Source organism: Herpailurus yagouaroundi, unplaced genomic scaffold (genome assembly GCF_014898765.1).
Source record: "Herpailurus yagouaroundi ecotype Mexico unplaced genomic scaffold, PumYag 161, whole genome shotgun sequence".
Lineage (NCBI taxonomy): Eukaryota > Metazoa > Chordata > Mammalia > Carnivora > Felidae > Herpailurus > Herpailurus yagouaroundi.
The window spans coordinates 17,001,760-17,020,834 of NW_024412402.1; the positions used below are offsets into that span (position 1 = coordinate 17,001,760).

The 19,075-nt window shown below is 36.6% G+C and overlaps 1 protein-coding gene across 4 annotated transcripts in view; it reads left to right on the top strand.

Moving 5' to 3' along the window:
* The window catches only part of CHEK1 (checkpoint kinase 1), a 35,751-nt gene extending 17,152 nt beyond the window's left edge, over window positions 1-18,599 (top strand). For all 4 annotated transcript variants that reach the window (XM_040483448.1, XM_040483449.1, XM_040483450.1 and 1 more), the window contains exons 6-13: window positions 3,793-3,981; window positions 4,422-4,526; window positions 7,326-7,421; window positions 11,072-11,180; window positions 11,371-11,548; window positions 11,823-11,954; window positions 16,138-16,239; window positions 17,724-18,599. In XM_040483448.1, the coding sequence (XP_040339382.1) occupies window positions 3,793-3,981; window positions 4,422-4,526; window positions 7,326-7,421; window positions 11,072-11,180; window positions 11,371-11,548; window positions 11,823-11,954; window positions 16,138-16,239; window positions 17,724-17,819 (1,007 nt within the window). In that variant the 3' untranslated portion in view covers window positions 17,820-18,599. The remainder of the gene's footprint in view (window positions 1-3,792; window positions 3,982-4,421; window positions 4,527-7,325; window positions 7,422-11,071; window positions 11,181-11,370; window positions 11,549-11,822; window positions 11,955-16,137; window positions 16,240-17,723) is intronic.
* Window positions 18,600-19,075: the final 476 nt, after the last annotated feature.

The window sequence follows — 19,075 nt, forward strand, 5'->3', positions numbered from 1 at the left end:
TTTTTGGGACAGAGAGAGAGACAGAGCATGAACGGGGGAGGGGCAGAGAGAGAGGGAGACACAGAATTGGAAACAGGCTCCAAGCTCTGAGCCATCAGCCCAGAGCCCGACGTGGGGCTCGAACTCACAGACCGTGAGATTGTGACCTGGCTGAAGTCGGACGCTTAACCGACTGCGCCACCCAGGCGCCCCAGTCCTTTTTTGAATAAATGTAGGTTTCTAGCTCAATAAAACACTCTGGGAAAGAAGAATTGTGTGTCTACCTGTGACAAGCAGTATAGCATATTTTTAACAGCTTGAGATTTACAGTCATTTGAACCTAGGGTTAATCTAGGCCACTTCCTAGTAGGTGTATGGCCTTGGGTAAGTTGCTTGCCTTCTCTCTGCCCCACTTTCCTTCTTTATAAAATGGTGATAGTAAGAATCTATTTGGGTTGTAAGGATAAAGGAGACATATATATCTTTACCCATATATGTATTAACATAAGTTAGATCATAAGATATATGCTTTTTTAACATGCATGTGGACTTTATTTTTCAGCCTTTTCCATTGTATTTATAGTGTAAAAATCTTTACTTTTAATGAAAACTTAAAAAAAATTCAGGCATGGGGCCCATCTGGCTGGCTCAGTCAGTAGAGCATGTGACTGTTGATTGTAGAGTGATGAATTCAAGCCTCACATTGGGCATAGAGCTTACTTAAATAAATTCAAGCACATAAAAAATTATATAAAACATATAATACATATTATAATAAAATAAAAGTACAGCAACCACCTGTGTAACAACTTGGTTTAAAAAATTAAACATTATACATATGTATACCACTCAAAGCAGTGGTGTTTATAATAGCAAAAAAACTGGAAACAACCTAAATATCTGTCAACAATAGAATAGATAAATTATGAAATGGATAATTTATAGGTACAAGTAATGACATGGATATAAGTTTCATAGAAGTATTTATACCAGTATGATTCTATTTATAGGAAGTTCAAAAATATGTAAAATAAAACATATTGTTTATTTGGGAATAAACAAATATGGGAAAAATTACAGAGGAAAAAAGCATATTAAAACCAAAATCAGAATAGTGGTTACTTATGAGAAGGTAGAGAAAGAAATAAATTGAGGGAAGTAATTACAGGGGATTTCAAATTTTTTTTTTTTTACATTTATTTATTTTTGATAGAGACAGAGCACAAGTGGGGGAGGGGCAGAGAGAGAAGGAGACACAGAATCCAAAGTAAACTCCAGGCTCTGAGCTGTCAGCACAGAGCCCAACGCTGGGCTCGAATTCCCAAACCACGAGATCATGACCTGAGCCGAAGTTGGACGCTTAACCGACTGAGCCACCCAGGCACCCCAATTAATTACAGGGGATTTCAAAGGAGATATGAATGTTCTTAAGTATTGGGTAAATGGGATATGCTCACATCCTGCATATTCTGTAAACATTCTTTTGTTTCTATTCAATATTTAATAATCTTTTTTTAAAAAGATAATGTTACTGGGGCACCTCGGTGGCTCAGTCGGTTGAGTGTCCGACTTCAGCTCAGGTCATGATCTCGCTGTCCGTGAGTTTGAGCCCCGCGTCGGGCTCTGTGCTGACAGCTCAGAGCCTGGAGCCTGTTTCAGATTCTGTGTCTCCCTCTCTCTGACCCTCCCCCGTTCATGCTCTGTCTCTCTCTGTCTCAAAAATAAATAAACGTTAAAAAAGAAAAATTTTTAGGGGCGCCTGGGTGGCGCAGTCGGTTAAGCGTCCGACTTCAGCCAGGTCACGATCTTGCAGTCCGTGAGTTTGAGCCCCGCGTCAGGCTCTGGGCTGATGGCTCAGAGCCTGGAGCCTGTTTCCGATTCTGTGTCTCCCTCTCTCCCTGCCCCTCCCCCGTTCATGCTCTGTCTCTCTCTGTCCCAAAAATAAATAAACGTTGAAAAAAAAAATTTATAAAAAAGAAAAATTTTTTAAAAATAAATAAAAAAAGATAATGTTACTAATATAGTCCAAGTCCTGTGTATGCCTTCTCAAATGTATTCCCTTTTCTTTTTCTCAGAGATAACCACACTCCTCAATTTAGAATTGATTACATGCAGTTCTCTAACCTGAGTGTTATGTTGCAGACATAAGGAAACAATAAAATCTGAGGAATGCTGCAGTCATCCATTAGTATTTTCAGTGATTAGTAACATAGAAGTAACTTGGCATTCTAACTCTCAGTGGTTTGTCAAGATTGTGTCATGTATAGCTATTAAAAGGATAATTACAGTAGCTACCTCCCAATTCAAATACAGGTAAACATTATCAATGGATTATATATCATATTGTATGGATATATATATATACCTGATTTTAAAGAATCAGTCCCCTATTTTAGGACATTTAAGTTGTTTCTAGCTTAGAAAATGGAACAGTGATGTCTGTTCTAAAGTTTTGCGCAGTCCCTGTATAAAACTTGGGTCATGTTATAATGGATATTTGCTATGGCCCTTGTCCTTTTTTTTCCACTCATAACCTTATTCTGTGTCAGAACTATAGATAGACCTTTTCTTTTTTTAAACAACTTACCTACATAGTTTTCCTTCCATACATGTGTAACAAGATTTTACCATTTCTTTATTGGATATTTAAGCTATTTACAGATAATACTGCTAGGAATATCCTTGTGTTTGTGAATTTGGGGGATTATTTCTGTGTTTGTGTTCCTGGAAATGGGAATTGCTAGTTTAAAATTCTTTTTTAATGTTTATTTGTTTTTGAGATTGAGAGACAGCACAAGAGGGGATGGGCAGTGAGAGGGAGACACAGAATCTAAAGCAGGCTCAAAGCTCCAAGCTGTCAGCACAGAACCTGACATAGGGCTTGAACCCACTATGAACTGTGAGATCATGACCTCAGCCAAAGTGAGACACTCAACCGACTGAGCCACCGAGGTGCCCCGGGAATTGCTAGTTTAAAGAGTGAATATTTCAATTTTGACATCTTTTGATAGATTGCCCTCTAAAAAGGTTATACCATTTGACACCTTGATAATAGGGGGTCTTCTCTCACTCCTAAGATTAGGTTAGATTCCCTTGCTATAAGATCTAGTAATATCCTATGTTTTCGTAACTTTCCCAATAGTTGTCTGTTGTTAATCTTCTTTAGTAATTCACTTACCTGCATTGGCTAGCATAGCATCAGTCAGTTGTGGTGGATATTCACTAAGCACAGGGTAAGTTGAAAGTTCTGCTTGTAGTTTGTGTGTGTTAAAGATGAAGTTAGAGGAAATTTGCCTTTCTGGTTTATTTTCTGTGCGTAGTTCCTCCTCCTTTTCTAAAGTTAGCCACTTTGACACGAAATTTTAACTGTTTGTGGATCTTTAGTTTTGGTATGTCTTTACATGTGGGTTTGTTTGCTGCTGAGAAAGTTGTACCTGGTTTGTTATTGATGTCTCCTTCCAGCCCTTTGTACAATTTGATGAAGGACTTGTCTGTGCTTTCAGCCTAAGACTATAGTGCCCTTTTTACAGAAGGACAGCCCCTTTTGACTCCATTGTCTTTAACCTGGTCCAAACTGTTTTGTGTATTGATCATTTTTCTTTAGTTAATAGAAGCTCTGAGGACTTTTTCTAGGTTTAGCTAGGTGAAAATGTCTTTTATTTCTTTTAAAATGTCTTTTTTGTCATTTTAAGGTAGAAAAGTTCTACAAACTTGAAGTAACACCAGTGATTTTCCAGTAATACTTAATTCCTTTAACTATATCTATTTACAAAACATCTTTATTAAGTGCCATTCATTTTTCCTTTGGTTTAGATAACCTCAAGATCTCTGACTTTGGCTTGGCAACAGTGTTTCGGCATAATAATCGTGAGCGTTTATTGAACAAGATGTGTGGCACTTTACCTTATGTTGCTCCAGAACTTCTAAAGAGAAAAGAATTTCATGCAGAACCAGTTGATGTTTGGTCCTGTGGAATAGTACTTACAGCAATGTTGGCTGGAGGTAAGAGCTTTTTAATCATGATGAAACTCCTGTCTATGGAAAGCCAGATTTGTTGTACCAAAATAAATAAAACAAACCAGGGGAATCCATATTTATATGATAGTATTTTGATAGTAAACTTATTTATAACTAAGTTGGAACTTTTAATGTCAAAGCTTTTTAAAAATCAGTTTTATGTAGAGCTACTAAATGAAATATCACGATAGCAACCTCTTTTAAAATTCATGTGAATAATTTTGGAAAGAGTAGGGCAGAAGTAGTTCATCTGTCTTTGAGGTGCCTCTAAAATTTCTATGAGTTAGCATTCTTAGTTTGAAAACCATATTGAATTAATTTGGAGGAAACATTTAATGGATTTGTATCACTGATTATTTTCCTTTAAAATCTTTACTATATAATGACATGAACACTCAGAAAACTGGGACTTGTTTCTTTTTTAGAATTGCCATGGGACCAGCCCAGTGACAGTTGTCAGGAATATTCTGATTGGAAAGAAAAAAAAACATACCTCAACCCTTGGAAAAAAATTGACTCTGCTCCTCTAGGTAACTGGGTTATGTTGATTGAAAGCACTGATTTCTTGGATAATGAAGACTAGTGCTGTTTGAATTTTTTTCTTATAAATTTTTTCTTTTTAACTTTTTTTTTTTTAATTTTTTTTTTCAACGTTTATTTATTTTTGGGACAGAGAGAGACAGAGCATGAACGGGGGAGGGGCAGAGAGAGAGGGAGACACAGAATCAGAAACAGGCTCCAGGCTCCGAGCCATCAGCCCAGAGCCCGACGTGGGGCTCGAACTCCCGGACCGCGAGATCGTGACCTGGCTGAAGTTCGACACTTAACTGACTGCGCCACCCAGGCACCCCTCTTTTTAACTTTTAAATAATCACATAAATAGTCTGTGATCCTTGCAGATAGATTAGAAAATAACAATTTTTTAAAACCCTATAATCCCAGCACTGAGCACTCGTGTTTTTATACCTTCAGTTTTTCATTTAAGTCTTTGGTCCATTAGAAAAGTTAATAGAACATTAACTTCTATTAATGTTTCGATATATAGTTCTACACTTTGTTGTAAAAATAAATAGCAAGTATATGTTTTTTGTATATGTATATAAGTGTGTGTGTTTTTACAAAAAATAAGATCATACTACACATGCTATTTTATAACCTGTTTTTTTTTTTTGTCTTAATGCTATAGTCAAGTACATTTTTCCATGACTATAGTTGTAGGTCTGTCTCATTATTTATAAATGAAAGCTGTGATGGTATTTTGCTATGTGGATATGTCTTACTATATGCATCCAATTCACTGTTTCAAAGACTTATATTTAAAAAAAATTTTTACTTATGAAAGAGATCCAGTGATCATCCCTGTAATGCACATACTGTAAATCATTTAATTAAAAAGCAAATCCAGAAATATCAAGGATGTATACAGGTTTTTTGTTCTTTTTTTTTTAAATATTTATTTTGAGAGAGAGAGTGAACACATGTTTGTGAGAAGGGGCAGAGAGAGGGAGAGAGAGAATCCCAGCAGGGTTTGCACCATCAGCATAGAGCCTGGTGTGAGGCTAACCATGAGATCATGACCTGAGCTGAAATCAAGAGTCAGTCGTTTAACTGACTAAGCCACTTTGGTGCCCCTAGGATGTATGCAGTTTTAAATTATTATGGTTTACTTTGCCAAATTACTTTTCAGAAAGTTTGTACCATTTTACCACAGTCTCATTGGTTTATATATTTTTAAAAATATTTGATTATTAGCTATTTGCCTGTTTTTGTGGATGGTTTATTTTACTCACTTTTTGGCAGGGAGGTTTTCTTATTACTTTGAATTTTTTAAAACATTAATATCATTAGATCTTTGCATTTGTTACAAATATTTTTCACAATTTGCCATGCATTTTTATTTTGTTTATGCTATTTTCATGTGCAGAAGTTTTATATTTTTATTTATTCAAACCTATTATTTTGTCCTTTGTGGTTTTCTGACTGTATTGTTATGTTTGGCAAGGTCTTCCCCACCCCTAACTTTAGAAGAAAATTCCTGTGTTTTCATATGTGTGTGTTTTTTTTTAATGTTTATTTTGAGAGAGAGTGCGAATGGGGGAAGGGTAGAGAGAGAGAGGGAGACACAGAATCTGAAGCAGGCTTCAGGCTCTGAGCTGTCAGCACAGAGCCCACAGTGGGGCTGGAACTCAAAACCATGAGATCACTACCTGAGCCGAAACCAAAAGTTGGACATTTAACCAACCGAGCAACTCAGGCACCCCTTAGTTTATTTTTTATGTAGGTTCCATGCCCAGTGTGGGGCTTGAACTCATAATTCTGAGATCAGGAATTGCATGCTTTACTGACTGAGCCAGCCAGGGGGACACCCCTCATTTGTGTTTTTATACCTTCAGTTTTTCATTTAAGTCTTTGGTCCATTAGAAAATAATTTTGGAGGAAGTTAGAGTGGGAGAGAACAAAAGCATAAGAGACTCTTAAAAACTGAGAACAAACTGAGGGTTGATGGGGGGTGGGAGGGAGGGGAAGGTGGGTGATGGGTATTGAGGAGGGCAGCTTTTGGGATGAGCACTGGGTGTTGTATGGAAACCAATTTGACAATGAACTTCATATATTGAAAAAAAAATAATTTTGGGGGTGCCTAGGTGGCTCAGTCGGTTAAGCGGCAGACACTTGGTTTCGACTCAGGTCATGATCTCACGGTTCATGAGTTCAAACCCTGCATTGGGCTCTGCACTGACAGTGCAGAGTCTGCTTGGGATTCTCTCTCCCTCTCTCTTTGCCCCTTACCTGCTCATGTTGTCTCTGTATCTCTCAAATAAACAAAAAAACCTGAATAAAAAAAAGAAAATAATTTTGGTTTTTGGGAGATGTATGAGTTCTTTATCAAAATAATTAAGGTACTTTAGGATGACAGTTACTTATATTACTATCTCTTAAAAAGTTACTAGAAAGTAATTTTTCTTTATAAAACTGTGTGAATGAGGATGTAACTTGACATATAGGCACACTGGAGTTTGGTGTTGAAAATGGATGAGGGTTTTTAAATCTTTTTGTTAATGTTGTCAAGTGGGGAGAAACATTTCCACCTGGTTCTTGCTTTACTTGTTTGCAGACAACTGAGCATCAGATCTGGGAATGGCGTTCTCAGATACAGACAGTAGCAAAGAGCAAATGCGTGAAATTAAAGCAATAATTAAGTAGCTTTATTCTTTCTCCTCCCTGGAAATAATATTTGGATATAAGGAGATCAATAAAGAATATATTCCACAGTACAAGTTTCTAATTTGCATGTCTCTTTTGTAAATGTTGTCTTAATATTTTATTTTTAGCTTTGCTGCATAAAATCCTAGTTGAGAATCCATCAGTAAGGATTACCATTCCAGACATCAAAAAAGATAGATGGTACAACAAACCTCTCAAGAAAGGTAATATCTTTAAAATACAAGTATTTTTTTCTGTGAAAGAAAAGGCACTTGCGTTCAGTATCACAAATCAACAATACAGGATACCTATGGTCTCTGTCCTTATGTAGGTTATAATGTGTAGTAGGAAAAATAGAAATACAAAAAATAATTTTAAGTTTGTTAATAAAGTGGAAAAGCAGAGTACTATAGCTAAGTGTTTGACCAAGTCTTGAGTGACTTAGAAGACTTGTCTTCCTGAGGAAATCACATTAAGTCTAAGAACCGAAGATTAAAAGGGACCTAGCCAGATGAGTACTAGCAAGATGAGTGGCAGATTCTGAACAGAGAAAGCGACATTTAGAGAGTCTTAGAGTTTGGAAGGTGATACATTTGAGGAACTTGAAAGAAGACCAGTATGTCATGGACCATGTCTGACTTGTCATTTTAAGTCATTAGTCGTTAGCATGATGTGTGGTACATTGTAGGCTCTCAGTAAATGTTTGTTGACTAAATGAGTGAATAGAGAAGGGGGAGAGGGAGAGAGGTTTGAAATGAAGTAGATAGTGACCAAAGTGTGAAGGAGGACCTTGTAAACCATGTTGAGGATTTTGGGCTTTAACTTAAGGCCATTGAGGAAGCAAGGAAATGACACGATCGTATATTTGGTTTTAAAAGGTCCTTCTGCCTACTTTTTTTTTTTCCCATTGTTTTTGAAATTTTTTATCCTAGATGTGAGAAGATGGTACCTTGGATTGGGTTAGTAGCAATGGATTTGGAAGGAAGAGGTAGATGCCAAAGAAACTTACAAACTAGAATTGATAGGACTGGTAATTGTTTATATGTAGAAAATGAAAGAGAATTAGGAATCCGGGATGACTCTTCTGGGGTGACAAACTCAAAAAATGGTGATGCCATTTACTGGGATATAACTTAGGAAAAACAGAATTGGGGAGAAATTTTATTTGGCTTTGGACATGTTGATTTTGAGAAATAAAACTGTCTAATAAGTGTGTGTGTGTGTGTGTGTGTGTGTGTGTGTGTGTGTGTGTGTGTGTGTGTGTGTGTAAAACTCAGGAGACAGGACCAGGCTTGAGATGTCAATATTTAGTTGTTTTCTGCAAATAGATGATAATTTAAACTGGTAGATGAAATTAAGTATATGAAATCTTAAGGAATGTCAACATTTAAGTGGTAAGTAGAGGCCAGGGACACAGAAAAGTAGCCAAAGAGAGGGGAGGAACATCTGGAGAATATGAAAAAAGTGAGGCCAACAGAAGAAAATGTGTGATAGTAGCAAACACTGTTAAGTGAATTAATAACATGAAGCCTGAAAATTTGCCCAGTAGTTATTCATGATCATGGCAGGAACAGGTTTGGTGAAAGGCTAGGAGTAATTTTACTTGATAGTGCAATGATTATAGTCTAAAAGAGAGATAATGAAGCAGAGTATAGACAGCTCATTCAAGAAGTCTGGCTGTGAATGGGAGGAGAGAATGGCTAAAGATAAGTGAGGAGTTTTTAACTCTTCTCTGAATGTGTCTTTTCCCTTTTCCCTTTGTTTTAATTGAACTCAAGCTCTCTCCTGAGAACACAGCTTCCCCTCAAGTGGTGATGTTTTCTTTCCCACACACTCCTACCCTTGAATCTGGGAGTGGGGCAGGCATCCTTTTTGTCCTTCATTTCTACTTTCTTCCTTTTTCTCATATTTCTCCCCTCTTCATTTTGAATCTCATATTATCAGACTACTTCCTAATGTTCCTTCCTTGTGATAATCAGTTTCTGAACCCCCATTTAAAACTCCTGCCACATTGTCACTCTCTCTAACGTGACTCTTGTACATTTTGTCATGGCTCTTGGTGATTTAAATATTCATTTGGATGACCCTTCGAATATCCTGATTTCATATTTCCTTTACCTTCTCTCTAGTGATCTTCTCTTCAGACATACTGCTTTGACTACTGGCATATTTTTTTTCTGGCTTCCTCCTCTAGTACCCTGACTTCAACAATCCTTTGACCCTACCTAGACTTGAAGTCCATTAATTCTACTTCCTTTTCACTATCTCTTACCTGTCCCCTCCTTATATCCCAAGTTCAGTCATTGTAATGACTTCTTTACTTTCAGCTTCAGCGTTCCTGCCCTATTCTCTCTTCATCATGCTTATTGGACAAAACCTAATACAATTTTAATCCAGTTTTCTACCTGCTCTGTACTTACACCTGCACAGCTGATTGCACCTGGATCAAAATACACAACAATGTTCACTTTAAATTCAGGATCACTGATCTCAAGTGAGCCCTTAATTCTGCCAGGCAATTATAATACATTTCCCTACTTCTTTCACAACCTCAGTCTTCTAAGTCACATTTGTATACCTTTTTTTTTGTTTTTCAACTTCTAGCACCTCCTTCCCCATCCTCACTCTCACTTCCTATTTCACTGGGAAATAGAAACAATCATAAGGCAACTTCCATAAGCTCCCATCACCATCTCCAGCCACCTAACCAGCTGCCTCTGTGCTCATATATTCTGCTTTCTCCTTTGTTGCTATGAATAAATTGTCTGCTCCAGATATATACTAGCTCTCTCTCTTATGCACTAGGCCCATTTCTCTTTTGCCTATTCAGAGACAATTCTTTTGTCTTCCTCCTGCATCATTAATTTTTCCCTCTCTACTGCTTTCTCATCAGCATACCAGCATGCTGTTTCTTTCCTCTTACTGCCTGATGTATAGTAGGCTTAATAAAATAAAATATTTGAATGAATTAGTAAATAAAATGTTCAGCTAAATGTGTGTGTGTTTAAATGATTTTGGGACCGTTCCAGTTGAGAGGAGGAGGCTGAAGGTCAAGAGAGAAGGAATGAAGGAGCATCAAGACCCCCTGAGATAGGAGGGCATAGGCTCACGTACAAGTACAGAGATGAACATTTTATGGGAGCATGGAAGAGGGAAGGATGGGTAGCAGTGCAAGTAAATTGACAGATTTAGTAGTGGCAAATTGAGGGAGTTTCTAATGACTTATTTTCTTTGTGCAGTTGGAGATGGTATCGAATGCGAAGAAGTGAGGTGGTGGGGGTGGGTCGTTATGGGAATTTGACAAGAGTATAGAAGTTTTGAAGAGATCATTGTGTAGAAAGGGAGAGGAAACTAACTAGAGAAACACAGTGTTGAAGATTCAGCTGATGGTAGTAACCAGTGAATTTATAGTGGCATCATTTTCTGTATAATGATTATTCTTGGTAAAGCTTTTCCAGGGAGCAAAGAATGTTGGATAGAGCAGATTCATAATATTTATCACCACTGTCATAAATTGTTTTCTATTTTTAAAAGTTTTGGTTTTTTAGCTAGGTCTCTTTGTCTTCGTAGAACACTGTTCTTTTACCATAAATGGTACCATTAAAATTGTGGCCTTAACCCCATACTTGGAACATGCTTATAGGTCAGGATTTGTGAAATGTGTAATTTGATAAGTGAGTTCTCATAAGTTTATAATGATCATATTTCTTTTGTAATCATGTACAAAGAGCCACTATTTGTCTTATATAACTATTTTGCTTTAAGTACGTGGATTTAGATGTGTTTTTACTTCTTGAATTTTCCAGTGGGGTTAGTTGAAGAACATTGCTTAGGAGACTTGAAAATATTTGTATTTATGTTTTCTGTTTTTTAGGGGCAAAGAGGCCCCGAGTCACTTCAGGTGGTATATCAGAGTCTCCTAGTGGATTTTCTAAGCACATTCAATCCAATTTGGACTTCTCTCCAGTGAACAGTGCTTCTAGGTAAGATAAATCAGCAAAGATCAAATAGTTGTTGAATGTAGTACTCCCATAAGAAGTAATGCATATATATATATATTTTTTTTAATAGTGAATGTAATGTTTATCAGTGTGAGAATGGTAATGTGATATAAGAAAGGCCAGATTGATTTTATCTAAAAATATATATTTTCCCTGTATCTCAATGCCTCAGTGAAGAAAATGTGAAGTACTCCAGTTCCCAACCAGAACCACGGACAGGTCTTTCCTTATGGGACACCAGTCCTTCATATATTGATAAACTGGTACAAGGGATCAGTTTTTCCCAGCCCACATGTCCTGATCATATGCTCCTGAATAGTCAGTTACTTGGCACCCCAGGATCCTCACAGGTAAGGGAATTTAGTTTTTCAAATAAATAATGAAAACCCTCTAGTTTTTTATCATAAAGCCTTTTTTTTTTAATGTATAAATCTTAGAAATGTTGTATTAACACTTTAACATATACAGATTTTTTTTTTTTTTTGCAAAGGAAGGAAGAATTAGAAGATACTTTGATGTTTAAGAATCTTAAGTCACAGAAGAGAATTTTCAGACCAATTAGTTGTGATATGACTGCTTTTGGTGATACCAGATTTATTCAGGTCTCCTCTGTTTGACATGTAGAACCCTTGGCAGCGCTTGGTTAAAAGAATGACACGGTTTTTTACCAAATTGGACGCAGACAAATCTTACCAATGCCTGAAAGAGACTTGTGAGAAACTGGGCTATCAATGGAAAAAGAGCTGTATGAATCAGGTATGTTTCATTGATTTTCCTAAAGAAAAATGTAAATATTTGAGTAAAAAAGATCATTATCAGTATATTTTCAAAAAAGAAACAATTGAAATTCAAAGGATTTAAGTAAAATGTTGTTTACCTTAAATAATATTGAAAGTCTTCTCTGAGGTTATTAAAAATACTGACTCAAGTCATTATTTTCTTAAAAACTACATATACTTAAATTGTAACAGTAACAAAGATTACCTTTATGAAAGATGAATACATTAACAATCCCATATTTCTTCCACCTCCCCTGCTCCCACCTACCAGTTTTTGTTGTTTATGTTATTATGGCATATTTGTATCATTGAAATTCTTTATTTTTTTATTTTTTTTAATGTTTATTTATTTATTTATTTATTTATTTTTTCAACGTTTTTTATTTATTTTTGGGACAGAGAGAGACAGAGCATGAACGGGGGAGGGGCAGAGAGAGAGGGAGACACAGAATCGGAAACAGGCTCTAGGCTCTGAGCCATCAGCCCAGAGCCTGACGCGGGGCTCGAACTCACGGACCGCGAGATCGTGACCTGGCTGAAGTCGGACACTTAACCGACTGCGCCACCCAGGCGCCCCTAATGTTTATTTATTTTTAAGAGAGACAGAGTGTGAGCAGGGGAGGGACAGAGAGAAAGAGGGAGATAGAACTCAAAGCAGGCTCCAGACTCTGAGCTGTCAGCACAGCCCTATGCAGGGCTCAAACTCACGAACCAAAGTCAGACACTTAACTGACTGAGCTACCCAGGAGCCCCTGTATCATTGAAATTCTAATCTGTCTTTAGGTTTTTCAAAAACTTTAATGTCATGAAAAACAACATGAGGGGAATATTATGTATTAAAGAAGCCTGATAAATAATGTAATGCATGATCTTTCACTAGATCATGGATTTAAAGGGGAAAAAAAAGCTTTAAAGAGTGTTATTGGGATGATTGGAGAAATTTAATATGGTTTTTATTTTTTTTATTTTTTTTTATGTTAATACAACTTTATTTTTATTTATTTATTATTTTTTTTATTTATATATGAAATTTATTGTCAAATTGGTTTCCATACAACACCCAGTGCTCATCCCAAAAGGTGCCCTCCTCAATACCCATCACCCACCCTCTCCTCCCTCCCACCCCCCATCAACCCTTAGTTTGTTCTCAGTTCTCGACAGTCTCTTATGCTTTGGCTCTCTCCCACTCTAACCGCTTTTTTTTTTTTTTTCCTTCCCCTCCCCCATGGGTTCCTGTTAAGTTTCTCAGGATCCACATAAGAGTGAAACCATATGGTATCTGTCTTTCTCTGTATGGCTTATTTCACTTAGCATCACACTCTCCAGTTCCATCCACGTTGCTACAAAAGGCCATATTTCATTTTTTCTCATTGCCACGTAGTACTCCATTGTGTATATAAACCACAATTTCTTTATCCATTCATCAGTTGATGGACATTTAGGCTCTTTCCATAATTTGGCTATTGTTGAGAGTGCTGCTATGAACATTGGGGTCCAAGTGCCCCTATGCATCAGTACTCCTGTGTCCCCTGGGTAAATTCCTAGCAGTGCTACTGCTGGGTCATAGGGTAGGTCTATTTTTAATTTTCTGAGGAACCTCCACACTGCTTTCCAGAGCGGCTGCACCAATTTGCATTCCCACCAACAGTGCAAGAGGGTTCCCGTTTCTCCACATCCTCGCCAGCATCTGTAGTCTCCTGATTTGTTCATTTTGGCCACTCTGACTGGCGTGAGGTGATACCTGAGTGTGGTTTTGATTTGTATTTCCCTGATAAGGAGCGACGCTGAACATCTTTTCATGTGCCTGTTGGCCATCCGGATGTCTTCTTTAGAGAAGTGTCTATTCATGTTTTCTGCCCATTTCTTCACTGGGTTATTTGCTTTTCAGGTGTGGAGTTTGGTGAGCTCTTTATAGATTTTGGATACTAGCTCTTTGTCCGATATGTCATTTGCAAATATCTTTTCCCATTCCGTTGGTTGCCTTTTAGTTTTGTTGGTTGTTTCCTTTGCTGTGCAGAAGCTTTTTATCTTCATAAGGTCCCAGTAATTCACTTTTGCTTTTAATTACCTTGCCTTTGGGGATGTGTCGAGTAAGAGATTGCTACGGCTGAGGTCAGAGAGGTCTTTTCCTGCTTTCTCCTCTAGGGTTTTGATGGTTTCCTGTCTCACATTCAGGTCCTTGATCCATTTTGAGTTTATTTTTGTGAATGGTGTGAGAAAGTGGTCTAGTTTCAACCTTCTGCATGTTGCTGTCCAGTTCTCCCAGCACCATTTGTTAAAGAGACTGTCTTTTTTCCATTGGATGTTCTTTCCTGCTTTGTCAAAGATTAGTTGGCCATACGTTTGTGGGTCTAGTTCTGGGGTTTCTATTCTATTCCATTGGTCTATGTGTCTGTTTTTGTGCCATAATATGGTTTTTATATTAGATATTGTTTTTGTATCGGTGTCAAATTTCTTGGGTGTTATCATAATATCGTGGTTTGTAGGCGAATGTGTTCATAGGAGAAATATGTTGAAGTGAAGTGTATGTCTTCTATAGCTTGGTTGAAAAACTTAAAAAAACACACAAAAAAGACAAGTAAACATATACTTATCTAGGTTGATAAAATCAATGAAGGATATATGGTTATTTATTGTAGATTCTTTCAGTTGTTTTGTAGATTTGTAAGCTTTCAAAATTAAAAGTTAAGGGAAATTGTTACTATGCAGAAATGTGAGGCCAGTCTGATTTTCCTCTCCCTTGTGTGGGGTAACTTACTTTTTTTTGGTCAGGTAGATTTATTGAGATAAAACTCACATAACATAAAAATCATCACTTTAACCATTTTAAATTGTACAATTTTGTGGTTTTGGTGTATTCACAAGATTGTGCTATTATCATTACTTAATTCCAGAACATTCCATTGCCCTCAAAATAAACTTTGTACCAATTAGTGGTCACTCCTCATTCTTCCCTCCCTTCATTCCCTGGCAGCCACTGATTTACTTTCCGTCTTTGTGGACTGCCTATTCTGGATGGTTCATATAAGTGGAGTCATATAATGTCATATAAATGGCTCTTTGTGTCTGTGTTATTTTACTTAGCATGTTTTCAGGGATAATCTGTGTTGTTTACATTCATTACTACTTCATTCATTTTTATGGGCAAATAATATTCCATTATGTGGATAGAAGACTACATTTTATTTGTCCATTTTCCTGTTGATGGACATTTGGGATGTTTCTACTTATAGGCTATTATATGAATAATGCTGCTACATACGTTAAAAAATTTTTTTTGTAATGTTTATTTATTTTTGAGAGAACAGAGACAGAGCACGAGCTGGGGAGGGGCAGAGAGAGGGAGACACAGATGAAGCAGGCTGCAGGCTCCGAGCTGTCGGTACAGAGCCCGACGTGGGGCTCGAACTCATGATCTGTGAGATCATGACCTGGGCCCAGGTTGGACACTTAACTAACTGAGCCACCCAGGTGCCCCTTATACAAGTTTTTATATGAATTTACATGTGTTTTAGTTTGCCAGGGCTGTCATAACAAAACAGCAGAGACTGGGTGCTTAAACAACAGAAATTTGTTTTCTCATGATTCCAGAGACTGGAGTCCAAGATCAAGGTGCCAGCAGGGTTGGTTTCCTTGGAGGCTTCTCTTCTTGGCTTTCAAATGGCCTTTCCTCTGTGTGCATGCATACCTGGCATCTATGTATGCTAACTTTTTTTTCTTACAAAGACACCAGTCATATTGCATTAGGGCCCACCTAATGGTCTCATTTTTAACTTAATTACCTTTTTAAATGCCCAGTCTTCAAATATAATCGTATTCTAAAGAGTTAGGGCTTCAACATACGAATTTTGAGAGGACACAATTGCACCCATAACAGTGTTTTCAATTTCTTAGCTCTATACCTGCTAATGGAATTGCTAAAGCATAGAGTAACTCTACGTTTGACTTTTTGAGGAGCTGCCAAGTGGTTTACCAAAGCAGCGGCACCATTTACATTCCCAGCAGCAATGTATGTGTTTTGTATTTTTCCAGAACATGATGTGTTGTTCTAGTTTTGCATAATTGTGGTACACCAGTGTATTTTTTATAGTCATTCCTTGAAGTGAGAATTATTATAGATATTTTTGTAATTTGGACTAACCTGATTTTTATTGCCTTAGGTTACTGTATCAACAACTGATAGGAGAAACAATAAACTGATTTTCAAAGTGAATTTGGTAGAAATGGATGAGAAGATCTTGGTTGACTTTCGGCTATCTAAGGTATGTAGAACAGCACTTTTTTTTTTTGAGAGACAGAGTGTGCTGAACTAAAATCAAGAGTCAGATGCTTAATCAACTGAGCCACCCAGGTGCCCCTAGAATAGCACATTTTTTAAAAAAACTTTGTTTTGCTTTTGTTAGAGAAGTATTATGTGTTCGTTGTAGAAACCTAAAAAATATGAAAACATATAGCGGAGAAAATAAAAATCAAGTTTAATCTTGTCATCCAGAGAGAACAGAGACTTATTTTTTACTATATTATAGTAGTCTTACTACTTCTTTAGTATGTATTCTATGCAAATACTCTTACGTAGAGATTTTTTTTTTTAATGCCATTTATTTGTATTTACATGGCATGTGTAAAATATGGTAACTTGCTTCTTCTCATTCAGTGTTATGAGCATTCATTCTTGTCATTCTTCTAAAACAAAGTCTTTATTGTAGAAAATGTAAATAAGTAAAAATGAAATAAAAATAATCCTAAATTATGCTACCCACCAGTAATTACCCTGATTATTTTAGAGCATTCTAAGCTTTGGGGCACCTGGGTTGGCTCAGTTGGTTGAGTGTCCGGCTCTTGATTTCAGCTCAGTCATGATCTCACCCTTCAGGAGTTTGAGCCCCGTATCGGATTCTGTTCTGACAGCTCAGTGCCTGCTTGTGATTCTCTCTCTCCTTCTGTTTCTGCCCCTCCCCTGTTTATGTTCTCTCTCTCTCTCTCTCTCTCTCTCTCAAAATAAATAAACTTCAAAAAAAAGCATTCTAAACTTTCTTATTGAATCCAAATACATCTTTTTAATTACAATTATATGTTTGTCAAAATGTACAATATCATTAATGAATCTTTATCTGTCATAAGTAAGTCTGTGATTAATGTTCATGTACATAGAGTTTTGTTCACATTTCTGGTTATTTCTTTAGAGATTACTCATTCTGATAGAAGACCAAAATAGCATTTTCTCTATTTCCTGAGAGGTTGTACATGGCTCTAAAGGAGGTTGGAGAAATAGGTCACATTCTGAAATTGGAGCTTTGCTGTTAGATGCTTAGTATGGAATTAAATTATTAAGATCCTACTGTAGTGAAATCTTTCTCATAACTGAACGACTGGCTTTGTTGCCACAGTATTTTAGCAAGATTTCAGTGTAGTTGTGTGGCTTAATTTTAGTTTACAAACCCCCAGTGCCTATGGAAAACAGTGACTTAGGTCCAGAGTTACCAATGCTTGAAACAGACAAGCTGCCATTGTTTCTGCTCTCTGAGCCCAGTGTAGTGGGAACAGTGATGGGCCCAAAATCAAGTTGGAATTATTTATGTAGCCATTTCTTCGAGAATATTTGGTCTTCATAAGAAGACCTGAAGGGAATTGTAGCTGGGCATACCTAAGGATATTTGCCTTTAGTTACCACTAAAGAAAGTTTGATTTTATGGCAGTCTCTTTTTTTGACTTTTTTTTTTTTTTTTGGATATTATTCCTAATATAGGGTGACGGATTGGAATTCAAGAGACACTTCCTGAAGATTAAAGGGAAACTGAGTGATGTTGTGAGTAGCCAGAAGGTTTGGCTTCCTGCCACATGAGAGATCCATTGGATTCCTGGTGAATATAGTGCTGCTATGTTGACATTATTCTTCCTAGAGAAGATTATCCTATTCTGCAAACTGCAAACATTAGTCCCTGAAGAGTTGTCTTCCCTCTAGCCAAACATTTTCCATTTCTTTTTGTATGTCCTGCATACAAACAATACCTGTATCTTCACTGTAACTAAAGATTTGGGGAACGAATGGATAGAATTCATTAGATATTTCTTCATCTTGTGTTTAGTGTCTACATGTGATGGAAACCATACTTTGGGAATACATGAGCTTACCAGCTTTTATACCAATGTAACGAAAGATGATATTCTTGCCGCATTGTTAACAAAACATTTGGTTTCATCCAAAAAGTACATGTTTCCTTCATGTTGATTTAGTTATATGGATGGATTTGTAATAAAAGCAATCCCTGTAACTTTTGGACAGTAGATTTATCAGCCTATAAAGTGAAACCAACTTCAAAAAATATATCCTCAAGATTTGTACTTCTGTTTTCACAAGGGCATGACCAAGTATATAAATCTGTTTTTGAATTATAACTGTTAATTAAAATTGCAAGTAGGTATGTTTTTTTCCAGTGTGGTTAATAATATATATAATACTGGTCGGTCTTTCAAGTAGAAGTTGAGCATAAACTCTAATGCTTAACTACCTTTACTCTAAAATTACTATTGCACATTTTAAATATTTTTCTATATTATTTTCTACTTTCACAGCCATATTTTAATTCTTTATTAAAGAAATAAATTTTATTTTGAAAATGAAGAGCTAACTCTGTGGACTTATTGGTGACCAAGCTTCTAGGTGGTAGGGAATAATAGAGGAGGGAGAAAGAAAGGAGCTGTGACAGAAATAGATCTGCTAGATTTACTAAGACTTTGTTTTTCTGATAAAATTTATATTAATTTTTGAATGTATTAGGTTGGGGCCTGTATTCCTTTTTCTTGGTAATTTATAAAATTAATCATCTTAGTCTGCTAAGAACATGAAGTTTTATGGTTAGAGTTTTATCATTATTAGTGTATACTGGTAAATTGTGTTGCTGCAGTATACCCATAGGAGAAATAAATTTGAACCAATAGGTAGCTCTGATGAATTGAGCCAGTAAAATCTCAAACATGAAAGGAATTTTCTTCTTGAGAACTTGTCATTAGTAACTCTCAAAAAAAAGTTATCTCAGGTTTTGACCTCTTCCCTGAGTTCCAGACTTTTACAGCCATAGCCAAGCTGACAATTTCCAC